Genomic DNA, 21,651 nt, shown 5'->3' on the forward strand with positions numbered 1-21,651 from the left:
AGTCAATCGTATTTATTGAGTATTTACTGCGAGCAGAGCACTGTACTAAGCGCTGGGGAGAGTGCGATACAACAAGAAACATTAGAGTGAAATGGAAGGGAGATATGAGAGGAAAGCTTATGCTTTGGATGGCTGCCGTAGGGTGGAGAGGAGGGAGAGTTGTGGCCTAGTGGATAGATCACAGGCCTGGGAGCCAGCGGGCTGCTGTGTGACCTTGGGCAAGTCACGCCACTTTTCTGTGCCTCAGTTACCTCATCTGTAAAATGGGGATTGAGACTGTGAGCCTTAAACGGGACAGGGACCCTATTCAACCTGATTAGCTTATACCTACCATGGCGATCAGCACAGTGCCTGGCACATAGTAAGTGCTTAACAAATACCATAATAATAATGATAATGAAAATGCCTTGAAAATATCCTGATTGGCAACCCCTGCTGGTAAGTGCCCCATTTCGGCTCACCCCAGCAATCAAGGCAATGCATTTCACAAACCCTCTCAATTCTGAGGCTTAGTGCTAGTTGGGAAATGCACAGCACGAAAAATTTATTCTTTCATTCATTCAATCGTATTCATTGAGCGCTTACTGTGTGCAGAGCACTGTACTAAGCTCTAGGGAAGTACAAGTCGGCAACATATAGAGACAGTCCTTACCCAACAACGGGTTCACAGTCTAGAAGGGGGAGACAGACAACAAAACAAAACATGTAGACGGGTGACAAAACATGTAGACAGGTGATAAAATATGTAGACAGGTGAAAAATACCCTGGTTTTTGCATGGTTCCTTCCAGAGCGCTGCCTTTCCACGCACTCAATTATGTTTTAGATCAGCAGTCTCAATAGACGGCATGGATCAATGCGTTTTCTGCTCCTCAGTTACCTCATCTGTAAAATGGGGATTAAGACTGTGTGGCCCGTGTGAGACAGGGACTGTGCCAGCCTGACTTGTCCTCTAGACTGTGAGCTCACTGTGGGCAGGAATGTGTCTGTTTGTTGTTATAATGTACTCTCCCAAGTGCTTAGTACAGGGCTTTGCACACAATAAGAGCTCAGTAAATGCTATTGGTTGATTGAGGCCCAGGAAAACTGAGTGCCCCACCCCAGGTCACAGAGCAGACAGGTGGCGAGACCAGCATTGGAACCCAGTTCCTCTAACTCTCAGGCCGCGGCTCTTTCCACTAGGCCACACTGCTTCTCAATTTGTTTAGAAAGCTTCTTGGTAAATTCTTAGTGGTGTATAATTTGCTAAATTAGTGCCGGATCAACAATTTCAAACAGCATATCCGCACAGCCAGAGCTTAAAAGTGACATTAACCACTAATTTCACTGGATTCTGATTCTCATCTTGCCTTTCCCCTGAGAATTTTCTCCCCCGCTGAATTGTTTCTCTGCATACTGCAGGGTCTAAGTTAATTGAACTCTGTTATTTTCCACTCACATCTATTTCCCAGATGCCTTTTATAATAATAATAATACTAATGGTCTTTGTTTAGTGCTTATTTATCACATGCCTACCACCCACCAGGGTGGATACAAAGTAATCGAGTTCGACACAGTCCCTGACTCACCCAAGGGCTCATAGTCTAAGTAGGAGGGAGAATGAATATTTCATCCCCAGTTTACAGATGAAGGGTCCAAAGCTTGGAGCGGTGAAGTGACTAGCCCAAGGTCGCACAGCAGACGAGTGGCAGGATTGGAACCCAGGTCCTTCTGACTCCCAAGCCGGTGCTTTATCCACTAGGCTCCATGGCTTCTGCTTGTCTGCTGTGTGATCTTGGGTTGGTCGCTTACATTTTCTGTCCTTTAGTTACCTTATCTGTAAAATGGGGATTAGGACTGTGTCCAGCCTGATTAGCTTGTATCTACCCCAGAATTTAGTATGGTGCCTGGCACGTACTAAACACTTAACAAGTATCACTTTTAAAAAGTGTCCTGAATTTACCTGGGGTGGACCCGAGGAAATTTTTTCCTGTTCCACTAGAAATGAACCCTTGCATCGGAAGTTGCCTTCACAGTTTCTGATTCCCCGTTGACTGCCCCATAAACCTCATTCTGTTGCTTTTCCAGAGAGAGATAGAGAACTAAATTCTCTCTGTCCTATTAATCTAGGCCTGGTTTGATAGGAATTGTTGGAAAAGAAGGAAGGGAAAGCGTTGTAGAGACACAATAAAACCAAGTCTCGGACCACGCTGCTTTGGCCTAGTGAATACAGCCCGGGACTGGGCGTCAGGAGGACTCATTCATTCAATAGCATTTATTGAGCGCTTACTGTGTGCACAGCACTGTACTAAGCGCTCAGTGGCTCTGTCCCTTGTCAGCCGTGTGACCTTGGACAAGTCACTTCACTTCTCTGGGCCTCAGTTCCCGCATCTGTGAAATGGGGATTAAGACCGCGAGCCCTACGTGGGGCATGGACTGTGTCCAGCCTGATTGGCTTGGATCTACGCCGGTGCTTAGAACAGTAAGTGCTCAACATAGTAAGCGCTTAACAAATACCATTAAAAAAAAACACCCTTTCTCGATTGGGTAAAAGCCCCTGATCCATGCCAGGAATTGCTGACAACCAACTATATCCCTGCTATATTAATCCGGGTGACATGGAATGAGAAAAATCCATATATTCTTTTAGGAAACGTCTAAGAAATTTACGAAGTGAAAAATGAGGCCAAATTCGATCAAATGAAAAATGTCAACAATCTTGTTGTTATTACAAGTGTTTTTCCACCCAGCTGGAAGATCCTTCCCCTCACTTGATGGCACCGTCTCAGTGACCTACATAAACGCCACTGGGAAAAGCAACACTGATTTGCCACATTTCAACAGACTCCTGGAAACATGCGTGGATAGTTCTGTGCTTCCTCCTTCTGCTCTTTAAGATTTCCACTCATTTCTACTATCTTGGCAGTTCTCCATCCGAAGAAGCTGGGATAGGCCAATAAATAGTAGTATTAGCTTTTTTTTTAATGGTATTTGTTAAGCGCTTACTAGGTGTCAATCACTGTTCTGAGTGCTGGGGGAAATAAAAGTCAATCAGGTCGGATAGGGTCCCAGTCAGTCAGCCAATTGCAATTACTGAGCGCTTACTGTGTGCAGAGCACTGTCCTAAACACTTGGAAGAGTACAATACAACAGATTTAACAGATACATTTCCTGCCCAAAATGTGCTTACAGTCTTGTCATCTGTGTGACTTTGGGCAAGTCACTTAACTTCTCTGTTCCTCAGTTACCTCATCTGTAAAATGGAGATGAAGACTGTGAGCCCCACGTGGGACAACCTGATCACCTTGTAACCTCCCCAGTGCTTAGAACAGTGCTTTGCACATAGTAAGCGCTTAATAAATGCCATTAAAAAATACATTATGGAAATGGATATAAGGGCTGTAGGGCGGAGGGAGGGATGAATAAAGGGAGCAAATCCAAGTGACTCCAAGAGAAGCTTTCCAGTGTCCTTCAGTTCTGCCTCCAAAATAAGGCTGTGGGGTTGAATAACCAACACTGCTAAAATGTGGGATAGTGCCTTGACTCTCAGAAAATACTCTGCCTCTACCCCAGTGCTTAGAACAGCGCTTAACACAAAATGAGACCTCAACAAATAACCCGGACCTTGGGGGCAGGAACCACACCAGAGAGAGCTTGGGATCTGAGGAAAAAAAATTCCTAATGAAAAGTCACCTGGCCCTGTATCCTTACCAGACGGGGAACAGGGTGACCGACAGGGTGACGGACTGGGACAAAGTACGACCTTTTCTCCTCTTCCTACGCCCCTTCGTGACTCTGGGTTTGCTTTGTCTCCTCGGATTGAGGGTCACTCTACAGGGTTAAACCCAGACCAATTTAGGCCCTGGAGGCTGAGATTTAGGAAGGCCAGCTTCCCCTCGATGACAACCACTCAGTGAAAAGATACCTTTAGATTCCACATTAATCACCCCACTGACGTATGCGGGCTATTGGCCTGAATCCAGGCAAGTCAAGACCTTTCGCTTTGCCCGATTGAGCAGAGGGAAATCGGTTCACTTTGGAATATTACCAATTGCCCCGGTTTTTCTGCCTAATTCTGGCAATCCCAAAACAGGGAGAGGGGCTATTATGAGGAGAATTAAGTCTCATCCTAAGGGGAGCCAGAGAAAGCAGCACAGCGAGGGAGTTAAAGCACAGACCTGGAAATCGGTGGACCTGGGTTCTAATCCCAACTCCACCAAGGTGTGTGACCTTGGGCAAGTCACTTCACTTTGGGGATTGAGACCAAGAGACCCACGTGGGACAGGACTGTGTCCAACATGACTTGCTTGTATGCACCCCAGCGCTTAGTACGGTTTGTATCCACCCCAGTGCTTAGTACGGTGCCTGACACATAGTAAGCGCTTAACAAATACCAGAATTATTATTACTTTTCTCCCTGCCTCAGTTTCCTCAACTGCAAAATGGGGATTCGATACCTGTTCTCCCTCTTTCTTAGATTGTGAATCTCATGTGGGACAGGGACCGTGTCCGACCTGATTAACGCGTATCTGCCTCGGCACTTAGAACAGTGCTTGACACACAGTAAGCGCTCAACAAATGCCATAAAATAAGTGAGAAGAAAGGAAAAAAGAAGCAAAGGAAGAGGGAGATAAGAAAGCAATTGAGATGGTTTCTTTGACTTGTATTGCACTCTCCCAAGGGCCACGTGCAACAGTCCCTCGGTGAGGTAACTTCCTGAGGCAGGCCATGTTGTCTTAGTTTTCACGCTTCTGTTCCTCCTTCCCTGGTTAGAATCAATCGTATTTCTCGAGCGTTTACTGCATACAAAGCACTGTACTAACTGCTTGGGCGAGTACAGCTCAGCAATGTAACCTGCCCACAGTAGCCTTCCCGTCTCGAGGGGGAGACGGTCATTAATATAAATAAATGACGGATACGGACATAAGCGCTGAGGGGAGGGGAGGTGAATAATGGGGGCGAGTCAGGGTGACGCAGAAGGGAGTGGAAGAAAAGGAAAAGAGGGTTTTGTCAGGGAGGAGATGTGCCTTCAATAAGGCTTTGAGTGTTGGGAGATATATCGTCTCTGTTGGATATGAGGAGGGAGGGCGTTCCAGGCCGGAGGCGAGACGGAGGTACAGTGAGAAGGTTGGCATTGTTAGAGCAAAATGTTTGGGCTGGACTGGAGTAGGAGAGTAGCAAGGTGAGGTGGGAAGGGCAAGGTGATTAAAAAGCAACTCCACCACCTGATGCATGTCTCTTTTGCCTTTAGCTCCTCTTTCCTTGACCTGAAGCCATCTGGTTGAATTAAGTCTCCCTACCTGATGTGTCTGTTCTTTCCCTTCTGCTCCTCCTCTTTCACTGTGTGGCTAGCACCACTGACAGTTAGGTCGCTCAAAAACTAAACTTACATTTCCTCCTCCAAAATCAGAATGAGGCAATCAAATGTGTAAATGGGTTGGAATTTCTGCTTAAAAAATGGAATCCGCTGTGCCGTGATCTCACGGGAAACGACGCTGGCTCCTTTAAGTTATTTTAAGCCGTGTCGCTTAAAACACGACTCAAAGGAATTAATAACACGACTCAAAGGAATTAAGTCGAGTTGGGTATCCTTCACCTTTCTTTTCAGTAAGAGCCGCTTGTTCAACTGGAGCTTGGAACCCTTAGATGGGTCCAGGACCATTACCGTATTCTTCTTGGAAAAAATGAAGGTTTTCTTACGCTCAGACACCAGTTTTGCTTGTTATTTTCTTGGGGGCAAGGATCATGTCTACCAACTTCTATTGCAGTGTGCATTCTCAAACACACTGCACTAGAGAAGCAGTGTGGCTTAGTGGCTAGAGGCCGGGCCTGGGAGTTAGAAGGACCTGGGTTCTAATCCCGACTCTGCCACTTGTCTGCCGTGTGACCTTGGGCAAATCGCTTCACTTTTCTGTGCCCCAGTTACCTCATCTGTAAAATGGGGATTAAGACTGTGAGCCCCATGTGGGATAGGGACAGCGTCCAAGCTGATTACTTTGTATCCACCCCAGCGCTTAGTACAGTGCCTGACACAGAGTAAGCGCAGAACAAATACCATTAAAAAAAACACTTAGTCCAGTGCTCTGAACACAGTAAGCGCTCAATGAATACCACTGATGGGCTAATTGCTCGTTGTGAGCTGGGAATGTGTCTATTATTATATTGTACTCTCCCAACTGCTTAGTGCAGTGCTCTGCACACAGTAAATGCTCAATTAATTTGACTGACTGACTGATTGATTTCATCTGGTCATCATGTACGTGTCAGAGGACAGAGGAGCTGGTTTAAGACCCATTTCACTTTCGTTTTCAGCTTTCCAAGCAAGCAGTATGGCTGCAGGGCAGAGTTTGGAATTAGGTGGGAGACCTTTTAACTCCCAATTTTATCCCTAAATTCCGGTGCATGTGCTTAGGAGCAATCTCCAGGAGGGAGCTTTTCATTAATAACAATGATAACAATAATCGTCACAATAATTGTGGCATCTGTTAAGCACCTTACTGTGGGCTAAGCACTGTACTAAGCGCCAGAGTAGATGCAAGCTAATCAGGTCCCACATGGGGCTCACGGACTAAATAGGTATGCGAATGGGTATTGGATCCCCATTGTGCAGATGAGAGAACTGAGGCCCAGAGAAGCAAACTGACTTGCCCAAGGTCACACAGCAGTCAAGGGGCAGAGCTGCGATTAGAAGGCAGGTCCTTCTGACTCTCAGGCCGGTGCTCTTGCTTCTCTGTTCAAATGGAGACAGCACAAGTCTATCTGGGTCTGCTAGTAGCTTACTGTTTGACCGTGGGTAATTAATGATGGCATCTATTAAGTGCTTACTATGTGCAAAGCACTGTTCTAAGCAGTTATGACCTCTCGGGGCCTCGTTTTATAAACTCACTAGCCACCTCTAGCACTGAGGATCATATTTATCCATCAGTCTATGGTATTTATAGAGCACTTCCTGAGGGCAGGTCACGGTGCGGAGCATTTGAGAGAGTAAGGTACTATAGGGTTGGTAGACATGTTCCCCGCCCACAACAAGCTTAGAGTCTAGAGGGGGAGACAGACCAATCAATCAATCGTATTTACTGGGCGATTACTCTCCCAACATCTCTAAAATCCATCCTTCCCTCGCCAAACTGCTACCAAGTTAAGCTTAGCATTTAGTCTATCCTGACGTGATTAATTCGTGTGCCTCCTTGCTGATCTCCCAGCCTCCTGCCTCTCCCCTCTCCTGTCCATACTGCCCGGATCATTTTTCTACAAAGAACTCCTCAAGAACCTCCAGTGGTTGCCCATCCACTTCTGCATCCAACAGAAACTCCTTACCGTCGGCTTTAAAGCCCTTAATCAACTAGCCCCGTCCTACCTCAGACAATCTGCTACAGATAATAATAATAATAATAGTGGCATTTATTAAGCGCTTACTATGTGCAAAGCACCGTTCTAAGCGCTGGGGAGGTTACAAGATGATCAGGTTGTCCCTCGTGGGGCTCACAGTCTTAATCCCCGTTTTACAGATGAGGTAACTGATGCACAGAGAAGTTAAGTGACTTGCCCAAAGACACACAGCTGACAATTGGCGGAGCTGGGATTTGAACCCATGACCTCTGACTCTTTCCTACTGAGCCACGCTGCTTCTCTACGCTGTCATATCTATCATCCCTACGCTGATGACACCCAAATCTACATCTCTGCCCCTGCTCTCTCTCCCTCCCTTCAGGCTCGGAACTCACCTGTGCCAGGCAGCAGCGGCACGGGAGAGAGTCGATGGTGGAGATTCAGGTTTACTGCACGGAAGGAGGCAATGGTAAACCACCAACCGTATTTTTACCAAGACAACTCTATGGATTCACTACCAGAACGACTGCAGATGGAGGTGGGGCGTTCTGGGAGAAATGTGTTCACAGCGTGGCTATGGGTCTGGAGCTGATTTGACAGCATAAAATAAAACAAGACCTCATCTCGCTACTCTTCTACTACAATCCAGCTCACACACTTCACTCTTTTAATGCCAACCTTCTCACTGTACTTCTATCTTGTCTATCTCGCCACTGTCCTTTTGTCCACATCCTGGCTCTGGCCTAGAATTCCCTCCCTCCTCCTAACCGACAGATAATTACTCTCCCCTCTTCAAAGCCTTATTAAAGGCACATCTCCTCTAATAGGCCTTCTCTGACTCAACCTTAATTTCCTCTTCTCTCACTCCCTTCTGCCTCACCCTAATTTGCTTCCTTTATTCACCACACAGCCCTGCCAAACTCAGCCCCACGGCACCGATGTTCATATCCATCATTTATTTATTTCTATTAATGTCCATAGCTCCTTCTAGACTGTAAGCTTGTTCACTCATTCACTCAATCGTATTTGTTGAGTGCTTACTGTGTGCAGAGCACTGTACTAAGCGCATGGAAAGTACAATTCGGCAATAAAGAGAGATAATCCCTGCCCACACCGGGCTTGTTGTGGCCAGGGAATGTGTCTACCAACTCCGCTATATTGTTAAACTGTATTCTCCCAAGTGCTTAGTATACTCTCCCAAGAGCTTAGTACAGCGCTCTGCACACAGTAAGTGCTCAATAAATACAACTGACTGAATGAATACCATAACAATAATAATAATAACACTAATGATCTCAATATCAGCAGCTGAACTTTGGGGAAAAAACAAAATTGGAATTTTCCAAAGTAAAACTGAATTTTCCCAGTGAATCATGTTTGTGATAATAATGATAATAATAATGGTATTTATTAAGTGCTTACTACATATGTAGTAAGGGCATTGTACTAAGCGCTGGGGTGGATGCAGACAAATGGAGTTGGACACAGTCACTGTCCGTGTGGGGCTCAGAATCTCAATCCCCATATTACAGATGAGGGAACTGAGGCCCAGAGAAGTGAAGTGACTTGCCCCAGGTCACACAGCAGACAAGTGGCAGGGCCGGGATTAGAACCCGTGACCTTCTGATTCCCAGGCCCGGGCTCTAGCCACTACGCCATGCTGCTTCCCACGAATTACTGCTCAACACAGCCACCGTGAATAGGTCTTAAAACACTGCTACTAAGGAGATGTTTGTCCAGACAAAACCGAAACGCTACACGCTAATCAATGCCCCCTGCCCGGAAGCTTCATCCAAACAGGGAAAGAGGGCGTGAAGTGTTGTTGAGCAAAATGCTGATGATTCACTCTGGGTAGAAATCACTCGACTGCTTAGAAAATGTTAATGGGCAATCAGATGTCTGTCACCTTTTCCATATGAAAGCTGTTCATTTCCTGAGCTTTTCTAGAACCTGGCTCTAGATTTATGCAGGTGCAGAGGGGGCAGGGGAGTGGGTCTGTTATATTGCTGGGCTGCCCTCTCCCAAGCGCTTAGTCCAGTGCCTTGCACATAGGAAGCACTCAATCAATACGGTTGATTGATTCTGCATCAATCGATCACATTTATAATGCTTACTGCACACAGGGCATTGTAATAAGTACTTCGAAGAGTCCAGTGTAACAGAGTTGGTAGGCAACTAAGCCCTGATTAAGCCCTCCTCCTTTCCTCTTCTCCCACTCCCTTCTGCATCACCCTGACTTGCTCCCTTTATTCATCATTCCCCCTCGCCCCATATCACTTAGGTGCATATCTGAAATTTTATTTATATTAATATCTGCCTCTCCCTCTAGACTATGAGCTCATTTTGGGCAGGTTATGTGTCTGTTTAATGAGAAGTAGCGTGGCCTAGTGGATAGAGCACCGGCCTGAGAGTCAGAAGGACCTCAGTTCTAATCCCGGCTCTGCCACTTGTTTGCTGTGTGATCCCGGGCAAGTCACTTCACTTCTCTGGGCCTCAGTTACCTAATCTGGAAGAGGGGATTAAGATTGTGAGCCCCAAGAGGGACAGGGACTGTGTCCATTCTAATTTTCTTGTCTCCACCCCAGAGCTTGGTACGATGCCTGTCACTCAGTAAGTGCTTAACAAATACCATTATTATTATATTATGAATACATTGTATTTACAATACAATATATAATATATGTACATATTGTATATGTTGCCAACTTGTACTTCCCAAGCGCTTAGTACAGTGCTCTGCACACAGTAAGCGCTCAATATATACGATTGATTGATTGATTGTACTCTCCCAAACACTCTGTAAGGTGTTCTGCATTGATATATTCACTTACTCATATTTATTAATAATAATAATAATAATGTTGGTATTTGTTAAGCACTTACTATGTGCCAAGCACTGTTCTAAGCGCTGGGGTAGATACAGGGTAATCAGGTTGTCCCACATGGGGCTCACAGCCAATCCCCATTTTACAGGTGAGGCAACTGAGGCACTGAGAAGCTAGGTGACTTGCCCGAAGTCACACAGCTGACAAGTGGCAGAGGCAGAATTAGAACCCACGACCTCTGACTTCTAAGCCTAGGCTCTTTCCACTAAGCCACGCTGAGGGCTTACTGTACGCAAAGCACCGTACTAAGTGCTTGGGAGAATACGATATAAAATGAGCAGACACGTTCCCCGCCCACAATGAGCTTCCGGTCTAGAGTACGCAGTAAGCGTTCAATAAATACGATCGACTGACTGCCCACAACGAGCCGATCTTCCCAAGAATCAATCCCCTGGTCGAGACTCCTATTCTTTGCCGGCTGACAAGACGGAGGATGGATCCTTTGGGCAGGGAGGCCCGTGGAGGCTTTTTAAAAAGAATCGTTCGGATGGAGATTGCCAGCGGCTGCAAATCATTTCAGCCCAGCCTCCCTGGTGGCAACGGCAGATGCTGAACTGACCATCTGCCCAGTCTCCTCGGCAGAACTAGACTAAACATTATAGCTAAAATCGGCTCCTTGGGAAAAAAATACAAAAGCAACCCATGCAGGCTGGAACCTCCACATGCATCTTCAAGCGAAGGATAAAACCTCAACAACCTCAGCGACCCCCTCCCCTCCGACTGACCCACTGGCTCGATTCGGTTACCGCCGAGACACTTGATTCTTCCTCTTAAAAAAATGTTGCGTTTGTTAAGCGCTTACTATGTGCCAAGCACAGTGTAATCAGGTTGTCCCATGTGGGGCTCACAGTCTTCATCCCTATTTTTCAACTGAGGTGACTGAGGCCCAGAGAAGGGAACTGACTCGCCCAGAATCACACAGCGGATAAGTGGCGGAGCAGGGATTAGAACCCACGACCTCTGATTCCCCAGCCCGTGCTCTTTCCACTAAGCCACGCTAAGCCCTGGGGTGGATACAAGCAAATTGGGTTGGACACAGTCTCTGTCCCCTACGGGTCTCGCGGTCTTAATTCCCATTTTACCGATGAGGTAACAGAGATGGAGAAGGAAAGTGACTTGCTCAAGGTCACCCGGCTGACAAGTGACAGAGGTGGGATTAGAATGCAGGTCCTTCTGAGTCCCCAGCCTGGGCTCTAACTGCTAGGCCCCACTGCATCTTCCAGCCCCTTCCAGGAGAGGGGTGGGAGATGGCTGAGCCCCTCCGGCAGGAGGCCTGCCCCCCCGGCCTCCGGGGACTTTGGTTCAGAAGACTGACCTTGGCCTTCTCGAGCTGCGCCTGGGCCTGGCGCTCGGCCTCTCTGCGCAAGGCCTCCCGGTCCTCCTCCAGAGACACATCCGAGTCCGACGGCCGGCTGGTGTACGAGTCCGCCGAACCCTGCGGGGACAACGGAGGGGAAAGACCACACCATCAGACGCGTCTCCTTCGGGGGGCCCGTGGGGTTGCCCGCCCGTTCCCCCCGGGTGGTGGACGACGACCGGGAGAGAGGGAGCTTTGGTCGCTAAGGCGGGAAAGTCTCTCCGGTGGCTGGAGGCCGCAGGGTAGGGTTGCCCAGTCAAGCCCAGGAGAGCGACAGATCCCTCTCCGGGTCAACGACGGGTGTTTGGTGTCCTCGGACCGGGTCGTTCTCCGGTCAGCTTGTCTTCCCCCGTCGGTTTCCCCGGCTCACGACGCCCCCTGCCCCTTCCCTTGCCCATCTGAGGTGGGTGATGGTTCTCTCTGCTCACCCCGGATCCCCTTTCTGGCTCCCAATCGGCCCTGATGGAAGCCCAGGCACCAAAGCCCTCCAGTACCCGGCCACCCAGACGGCCGAGAGATGGGGACCCTCAGTTTCCCCCTCCAATCTGGGCAGTGATCCCTTCGGTCCCTCCGGCCAGGCTTACACAGATATCAGAATGCTTCAGGCGTCCTCCTTTGGCTCGTTTCAGAAGCCTGATCCAGCTGGCCTTCATTGGCCGGGCAGTGCGGTCAGTGGCCCGCCCGGCCTCCTCTCGGACGCGTGCTCAGCAGGCTGCCGCCTCCTCCTCCTCCTCCTCTTCCTCTCAGTCCCACACTCTCCATCCTCTGCCTCCCTCCCTTCCGTCCCCTTCCCTCTCCGCCTCCTCGCCACCGCACCTTCCCCGGAGAGTCGCCGGTAGATCGGAAGCTGCTATTCTTCCCCTCACCCCCCTCCCTCTGGGAAAAACGCATCCAGCTCCTCCGCGTACGGAATCCGGGCGGGAATTAAGGGCCTTCAAAACCCACCGCATCCCAAGGCACAGGGCACGGTCTCGCCTCTCTTGGTTGCTTGGAAAAAAGAAAAGGGGGCGGGGGAGTGGAAGGGGGACAAAAAACCACAAAACAGCGCCTCGTTGCCTGGATGACGCTCCCGTAAAATCCTCTGCCAAACGTATTCGGTGACATTTGCAAGGGCAAAGTTCAATCCACCTCTTTAGCGAGCGGCGGGGAGGTGGGGGCAAGAAGCTTTGCACGTCGCGTGTTCCGCATTTAGCGTTTTCCACCGATGCTCACATCATGCCGGCTTCGCCTCTCTCAAATTGGCTTTTTTCACATCTCCAGGGTAAACAGTGGCGAAGAGGCCTGGGGGAGTCTGGGCCGGCTGTCAGTCACTCAAACTGCCGTCAGGTTCCTGCCACATTTTTCTCTCCGATTCCTTTTCTTTTCCTCCCCCTCGGATTGTGTTCCCTGGGTTCTAGCTCTAATTGCTATGGCAACGGTATCTATCTTGGGCACCCTGGAAACCTGAAATAACTCATCTCCCCCCCGCCCCCTCACCGCCACCCGGTCAAACCCACTGGACGATAAAGGAGAAAAAAAACCTTCCATCGATCCTGCCCCGCTGGACTGCATTTTGAGTCATTTCCCCGATAACGCGCAAAAGAATGGAACCTTCCACGAATGAGAACTCAAGCTAACTGTGACAAATTAGCTCCCATTAACATCAGGGCAACGGGGACAACGAAAAATGAGGGTGAGGACGATCCCGAACGAATCCGATCCGAAAGCTTGTTACTTGTAATTGCTGCTGAGCTGATCCGGTGGAAACTCGAATGCTGTTTACCTTCGAGATTTATTTTGCCACTTTCGGACTACAGTTTCTCCTGACGGTGAATTGTACTAACCACTGGGCAGAATCCGAACTCTCCAGCTTCAAGGGAGTAGGACTTCGGCTGAGAAGGGAGTCTTATTTTGGAGAAGCAGAATGGCCTAGTGGATAGAGCCCGGGCCTGGGAGTAAGAAGGACCTTGGTTCTAAACTCAGCTTGTTCTAAGCCTGACCTTGGGCAAGTCACTTCACTTCTCTAGGCCTCAGTTCCCTCAACTGGAAAATGGGGATTAAGACTGAGTCTCATGTGGGACGTGGATTGAGTCCAACCCGATGAGCTTGTATCTACCCCAGCATTTAAGACAGTGCCTGGCACATAGTAAGCCCTTAACAAGTACCATAGGAAAAAAAAATAAGTTTTCAGGGACCTTCAGACACCTCCTAGATTGTAAACTCCTCATGGGCAGGGAACGCAACTACCAACTCTGTTATATTGTACTCTCCCAAGCGCTTAGCGCAGCGCTCTGCACACAGTAGGTGCTCAATAAATACAATTGATGTTGATGATGATGATACATGGCTCATGCTCACGCAAACTCTAGATTGAAAGTTTGCTGTGGGCAGGGGATGTGTCTACCAGCTCTCCCAAGTGTTTAGTCCAGTGCTCTGCACACCGTAAGTACTCAGTAAATAGTACTGATTGATGATTTCAATACATATCACTGCATACCTATTATTAATACAATTGTGTGTGATTAATATTGTATTTGCCCACTGTTGGGTAGGGACCGTCTCTATGTGTTGCCAACTTGTACTTCCCAAGCACTTAGTACAGTGCTCTGCACACAGTAAGCGCTCAATAAATACGATTGAATGAATGAATGAATGAATTTAAGGGATTACACTGGGTAGATACAAATTAATCAGGTCAAACATAGTCCCTGTCCCACGTAATAATAATAATAATAATAATAATGGTATTTACTAAGTGCTTACTATGTACAAAGCACTGTTCTAAGTGCTGGGGAGGTTACAAGGTGATCAGGTTGTCCGACGGGGGGCTCACAGTCTTCATCCCCATTTTTTTTTTTACAGATGAGGTAACTGAGGCACAGAGAAGTGAAGTGACTTGCCCAAAGTCACACAGCTAACAATTGGCGGAGCTGGGATTTGAACCCATGACCTCTGACTCCAAAGCCTGTGCTCTTTCCACTGAGCCACGCTGCTTCTCATGGGGCTCACACGGGGCTCACAGTCTAACTAGGAGGGAGAGCAGGCATTTAATTCCCCTTTTACAGTTGAGGAAACTGAGGCACCGAGAAGTTAAAGTGACACTGCGAACAATTGGCTTTAGAGTAGATTTAGAACCCAGGTCCTCCAACTCCCAGGCCCGTGCTCTAGCCACCAAAACCCCCTGCTTCTCAATTATCATTGTAACTAGTAATAATAATAATAATAATAATGATGGCATTTATTAAGCACTTACTATGTGCAAAGCACTCTTCTAAGCACTGGAGAGGTTACAAGGAGGTCAGGTTGTCCCACGGGGGGCTCACAGTCTTAATCCCCATTTTACAGCTAAGGGAACTGAGGACCAGAGAAGTTAGGTGACTTGCCCAAAGTCACACAGTTGACAATTGGCAAAACCGGGATTCGAACCCCTGACCCCTGACGCCCAGGCCCGTGCTCTATCCACCAAAACCCCCCCTGCTTCTCAATTATTATTGTAACTAGTAGGTTACAGACAACAGCAAGAACGATTTTCTCCCCTCTTCTAAGAATTCTATGTATAATAGAATTCTATTATACAGAAGCAGCTGTATTATAGAAAATTATTATAGAGAGCTGCATTATAGAGAATTATTCTCTATTATAGAGAAGCAGCATGGCTCAGGGGAAAGAGCCCGGGCTTTGGAGTCAGAGGTCATGGGTTCAAATCCCGGCTCCGCCAACTGTCAGCTGGGTGGCTTTGGGCAAATCACTTCACTTCTCAGGACCTCAGTTCCCTCATCTGGAAAATGGGGATGAAGACTGTGAGCCCCCCGTGGGACAACCTGATCACCCTGTAACCTCCCCAGCGCTTAGAACAGTGCTTTGCACATAGTAAGCGCTTAATAAATGCCATCATTATTATTATTATAAGTAAAAGCCACTCCTGATATGATTTGAATGACCTCTTTGTCATTAGGTGCAGGAAAACAAAACATCAGGCGGCATATGGTTTAGGGGTGTCAGGACCCCATTTTTCACAACGCAGGTGTCCTTTAGCAGATCCCCCCAAGCCCACACACCCCTGGCCAGAAACAGTCTGGTGAAGCCCTGATTTTTCAACCGAAACCTTGATCAAGAAATGCAATATAACTCCAAAATGGTCTATTTTTGACTCCGCTTAGACCGAGAAGAAGGTGTGAAAGCTCGGGATGATGTTTCTGGAATACAGATGGTTGTTTAGCAGAGGAGACCAAAAAGCCCCAATAAAAGGTCACCACATCAACAGAAGATTTGAAGGCTTTAAAAAAAAAAACGGTAATTTTTTTTAAAAAAAATATATCAAAACCACTAAACAAGGCTAAGTCTTTCCTGCTTGGTAGCTTATCTAATGAATTACAAACTGTAAAATAAAAAGCTACACTAGCCTTCCTGCTCATTTCTGTTGAGATAAATCAAAGACAGACCCCCCCCCCCCACCACCACCCTGCAAAATACAGAAGAATGTGAACTGGGAAAAGACATCCACCTGTCTTAAATCAAATCAATCAAAGGTATTTATTGAGTGCTTACTGTGTGCGGAGCACTGAACTAAATGCTTGGGAGAATTAGTAGAGATGTTCCCGGCTCCCAGGAGCTAACAGCCCAGAGGGGGAGACAGAAATAAAAATAAATTATGGATACAGTCTTAAGTGCTGTGGGGCTGAAGCTGGGGTGAATGAAGGGTACAAACCAATCAATCGTATTTATGCAGACCACTGTATTAAGCGCTTGGGAGAGTGTAATATAACAGATTTCGTAGTCACATTCTCTGACCCAAGTGCAATGTATTACCTTCCCAAGCCCCCCCACCCACTGTTGGGTAGGGACTGTCTCTATATGTTGCCAACTTGTACTTCCCAAGCGCTTAGTACAGTGCTCTGCACACAGTAAGCGCTCAATAAATACAATTGATTGATTGATAGTACGGTGCTCTGCACGCAGTCGGCGCTCAATAAATACCATCCATAGGTTGATGGGGAAGAGGAATTCATTCATTCAATCGTATTTATTGAGCGCTGACTGTGTGAAGAGCACTTTCATTCATTCATTCAATTGTATTTATTGAGCACTTACTGTGTGCAGAGCACTGTACTAAGCGCTTGGGAAGTACAAGTTGGCAACATATACAGTCCCTACCCAACAGTGGGCTCACAGTCTAGAAGGGGGAGACAGAGAACAAAACATATTAACAAAATAAAATAAATAGAATAAATATGTACAAATAAAATAGAGTAATAAATACATACAAACATACTTACATATATAAAGATGCTCGGTACTAAGCGCTTGGGAAATACAATTCAGCAACAAATAGAGACAATCCCTGCCCACAATGGGCTCAAAATGGGTAGTTAGAGGAGGTTTGGAGGGAAGTAGAAGGTTGTAAGCTCTCTAGACTGTGAGCTCGTTGTGGGCAGGATGTGTCACCGTTTATCGATGTATTGTACTTTCCCAAGTGCTTAATACAGTGCTCTGCACACAGTAAGCGCTTAATAAATACAATTGAATGAACTGAATGAATGAGGTGAATGAGTTTAGAATGACTTTTCGGGAGCAAGCCTACCACTGTTCTAAGCGCTGGGGTGGATACAAGGTCAACAGGTTGTCCCAGATGGGGCCCACAGGCTTCATCCCCATTTTACAGATGAGGGAGCTGAGGCCCAGAGAAGTGAAGTGGCTTGCCCAAAGGAAGTACAAATCGGCCACCTATAGAGACAATCCCTCCCCAATAAGCAGCCTGGCTCAGTGGAAAGAGCATGGGGTTTGGAGTCAGAGGTCATGGGTTCAAATCCTGACTCCGCCACTTGTCAGCTGTGTGACTTTGGGCAAGTCACTTCACTTCTCTGTGCCTCAGTTGCGTCGTCTGTAAAATGGGGATTAAAACTGTGAGTCCCCCCTGGGACGGCCTGATCACCTTGTGACCTCCCCAGCGCTTAGAACAGTGCTTTGCACATGATGAGTGCTTAATAAATGCCATCATTATTATTAATAACGGGCTCACAGTCTAGTCTCCTCTCCCCCTCCTCCCCCCCGGTCTTGCCTCCTTCCCTTCCCCACAGCACCTGTATATATGTTTTTACGTGTTTATTACTCTATTAATTGATTTATTTTACTTGAACATATTCTATTTATTTTATTTTGTTAGTATGCTTTGTTTTGTTCTCTGTCTCCCCCTTCTAGACTGTGAGCCCGCTGTTGGTTAGGGACCGTCTCTAGATGTTGCCAACTTGTACTTCCCAAGCGTTAGTCCAGTGCTCTGCACACAGTAAGCGCTCAATAAGTACGACTGAATGAATGAACGGATGGCTAACAGAGGGAAGGGAGAGGCTGGAGGCAGCATGGAGGCCAGAGCGGTTGTCGAAGGGGACCTGGAACGCTGACTGCTATGGACACCTGCTGTCTAGAGGACAATATCCTAGGCATTTAGGGGTGCGGAGCACTATTCTGAAATGTGTGTATAGTCTACAGGACACTGTACTGACCACCTGCTATGGGCTGAGTACTGATCACCCTCTATACTGGGAATTTACAGTGTGCGGAGCACTGGACACAGCCCCTACCTGTGTGCAGAGCACTGGTCGGGCTATCTCCTGTGCAGAGAACTATGCTGAGCACTATCCTGAATACTGACCATGTGCCGAAGGCTGTTCTGAGCGCCTAATTGGGGCAGCTTGCTACACTGAGCACTTATAAGCATCAGTAACAGCAGGACATGACTGACATCTGAGGAGGTTATAATCTAATGGTAAACAGGCAAACCCTTAACAAGTCCCACGATTATCATTATCATTAATAATTAATCATTTATTGGGTGCTTACTGTATGCAGAGCACTGTACTAAGCGCTTGGGAGAATAATAACTATTATTATCGTGGTATTTGTTGAGTGCTTACTGTGTGCCAGGCACTGTACAAAGCACTGGGGTGGATACAAGGAAATCGGGTTGGACTGTGTCCACATGGGACTCCCAGTCCTCACCCCCGTTGTACAGATGATGTAACTGAGGCACAGAGAAGTGAAGTGTCTTGACCAAGGTCACCCAGCAGGCAAGCGGAAGAGCCAGGATTAGAACTCATGGCCTTCTGACTCTGAATACGACACAACAGAGTTGGTAGACGTGTTCCCTGCTCACAGAGAGCTCAGAGTCTAGAGGGGGAGACGGACGTGAACATACGTAAATTATGGATATGGACACAAGTGCTGTGGGGCTGAGGGATTGGTGAATGAAGGGAGCAGATTAGGGTGACGCAAAAGGGAGTGGGAAAAGAGGAAATGAGGGCTTAGTCAGGGAAGGCCTCTTGGAGGAGATGGGCCTGCAGTAAGGCTTTGAACAGGGGGAGAGTCATTGTCTGTTGGATATTAGTAGCAGTGTTCCTATAAGGAAGACTATTTATGGAGTGCCTATTTGGTTTGGTGCGCCATTCGAAGCCCCGGGGAAGTACGAAATCACAAGATGACATCAGCCCACAGAGGAGCTGACACCCTAACACAGACGCTCTAACACTCTAATGGGGAGTCGGGCCCCAAAATAGCGGAGTTAAAATAAATGCTCGACTAACGAATGAATAAACACGGCTACAGAAGTGTTGAGGATGGCCGTGATTAAGTCCAGAAAGACCCGAGATGGCTGGAGGGATGGTCCGACTTAAATGTGGCTCTGCCACTCGTCTTTGTGACCTTGGGCAAGTCATCCCGCTTCTTTGGGCCTCAGTTCCCTCATCTGTAAAACGGCGGCGAAGACTGTGAGCCCCACGTGGGATAGGGACTGTGTCCAACCTAATTAGCCTCTCTCTAGCCCAGCACTTAGTATAATGCTTGGCACATAATAAGCACTTAACAAGAAACAAAAACCATAAAAAAACCCCAAAATGTCCAACTTAAGACTCCCCTTCAGGGTCGATTCTACTGAAGACTCAAATCTGCCTGGCACTGATAGGACATGGTGGATTGTATAGTAATAATGATTGCTGTAAGTTAGACACGTACTAATAATGATGGCATTTATTAAGTGCTTACTATGTGCACAGCACTGTTCTAAGTGCTGGGGAGGTTACAAGGTGATCAGGTTGGCCCACAAGGGCTCACAGTCTTAATGCCCATTTTACAGATGAGGTAACTCAGGACCAGAGAAGTTAAGTGACTTGTCCAAAGTCACACAGCTGACAATTGGCAGGGCCAGGATTTGAACCCATGACTGCTGACTCCAAAGCCCGTGCTCTTTCCACTGAGCCACGCTACTGCTATGTGCCAAGCACTGTGTTAAGCACTGGGGTAGAAACGGGATAATCATAATGAGAACAGACATAGTCCCTCTCCCACACGGCCCAGAGAAGTGAAATTCACATTCATTCATTCATTCATTCATTCAATTGTATTTACTGTGCCTACTGTGTGCAGAGCACTGTACTAAGCGCTTGGGAAGTACAAGTCGGCAACATATGGAGACTGTCCCTACCCAACAGCGGGCTCACAGTCTAGAAGGGGAAGACAGACAACAAAACATGTAGGTAGGTGTCAAAACCGTTACAATAAATAGAATTATAGCTATAATAAATAGAATTATAGCTACAAATAAATAGAATTCGCAGCTCCAGATCTGGGTCCCAGTTCCCTTGGAAGCAGCCAGTTCCTTTTAAAGCATCAGGGCAGAGATTGGAAGAGCGAAATGCTGGAAGCTTGGGTCCTTCAGCGTCCAAACCTCGGGCGGTCCTGGGGGCTGGACCCCTCTTCCAGGAGGCCTTCCCAGACTGAGCCCCCTCCTCCCCCTCTCCATCCCCTCCACCTTACCTCCTTCCCTTCCCCACAGCACCTGTATATATGTATATATGTTTGTACATATTTATTACTCTATTTTACTTGTACATATCTATTCTATTTATTTTATTTTGTTAATACGTTTGGTTTTGTTCTCCGTCTCCCCCTTCTAGACTGTGAGCCCGCTGTTGGGTAGGGACCGGCTCTATATGTTGCCAACTTGTACTTCCCAAGCGCTTAGTACAGTGCTCTGCACACAGTAAGCCCTCAATAAATACGATTGATTGATTGATTGATTGATTGATTGACAGAGCGGTTCACCGCTTGGGGAACCACAAACTTGAGCCAGTTCGGGGGTGGGGGGACCCCGTCCAGACCCCACGGAATGAAGCCCCTTCCATGTAAAAGCTCTCACATACACACACATCCATCACTCTCCTTCATAGGAAATCCTCATTCAATCCCGCGCTCAGTAAATGCCACTGACTTAGTTGGCTGACTCACCCAAGGTCACACGGTGGGTAAGCGGCGGAGCTGAGATTAGCACCCTGGTCTCCTGTGCATTTTTTTGCTGTTCTGGTGCACTCTTAAAGGACTTAGTACAGTGCCTGGCACACAGTCAGCGCTCAATAAATACCACTGATTGATAGGCCACGCCAAACTGCCCCTCGGCGGCTCGGGAGTGACTTCACCTTGCCGATGTCCAGATCTTACTACCAAAGAGCAACTGAGGATAAATCTGCAGTTCAGAGAGATATTAGATGAATATAATTACAGTATTTCATGCTTCTTCTTATTGTGATGCATTTAATATCTCTGGGCCTCACTTCCCTCATTTGGAAAAGGGGCCTTATTAATTATTAATAACGATAATAATGGTATTTAGTAAGTGCTTACCATGTGCCAGGCATTGTACTAAGCCGTGGGGTAGGTACAGGATAATCAGGCTGGGCACAGTCCATGTCCCAACTTTTAATCCCCATTTTCCAGATGAGGGAACTGAGGCCCAAAGAAGTCAAGCGACTTGCCCAAGGTCACCCGGTGGACAAGTGGTGGAGCCGGGATGAGAACCTGGGTCCTTCTGACTCCAAGATCCGGGCTCTAATCAAGAGGCCGTACTGCTTCTCAAAACTAAGCCTGGCTCCCGTAGTCGGTTGGCCAGCTATGATTTTTGCTCAGGTTCTGGGACAGAAACACTCATTTGACCAAGTTTATTGAGCACTTCCTGTATGCAGAGCACTGTACTAAGCACTTGGGAGAGGATGATACACCAGAATTACACCAGATACACCAGACTTAGCTTATTCCTCCAACAGAGTGAAATTGTTTATTTCCATTTACGTCTGTTTGC

At 47.4% G+C, this 21,651-nt stretch overlaps 1 protein-coding gene across 4 annotated transcripts in view; it reads right to left on the bottom strand.

Annotated features, from left to right (window-relative positions):
* Positions 1 to 21,651, bottom strand: part of CACNB2 (calcium voltage-gated channel auxiliary subunit beta 2) — a 177,955-nt gene that overhangs the window by 39,946 nt on the left and 116,358 nt on the right. For 3 of the 4 annotated variants that reach the window (XM_038755855.1, XM_038755854.1, XM_038755856.1), the window contains one exon: positions 11,508 to 11,627. In XM_038755855.1, the coding sequence (XP_038611783.1) occupies positions 11,508 to 11,627 (120 nt within the window). Of the gene's footprint in view, positions 1 to 11,507; positions 11,628 to 12,133; positions 12,253 to 21,651 lie in introns of those variants that run through there. The other variant, XM_038755853.1, reaches the window with a different exon arrangement.

Source organism: Tachyglossus aculeatus, chromosome 13 (genome assembly GCF_015852505.1).
Source record: "Tachyglossus aculeatus isolate mTacAcu1 chromosome 13, mTacAcu1.pri, whole genome shotgun sequence".
In the NCBI taxonomy this organism is placed as follows: Eukaryota; Metazoa; Chordata; class Mammalia; order Monotremata; family Tachyglossidae; genus Tachyglossus; species Tachyglossus aculeatus.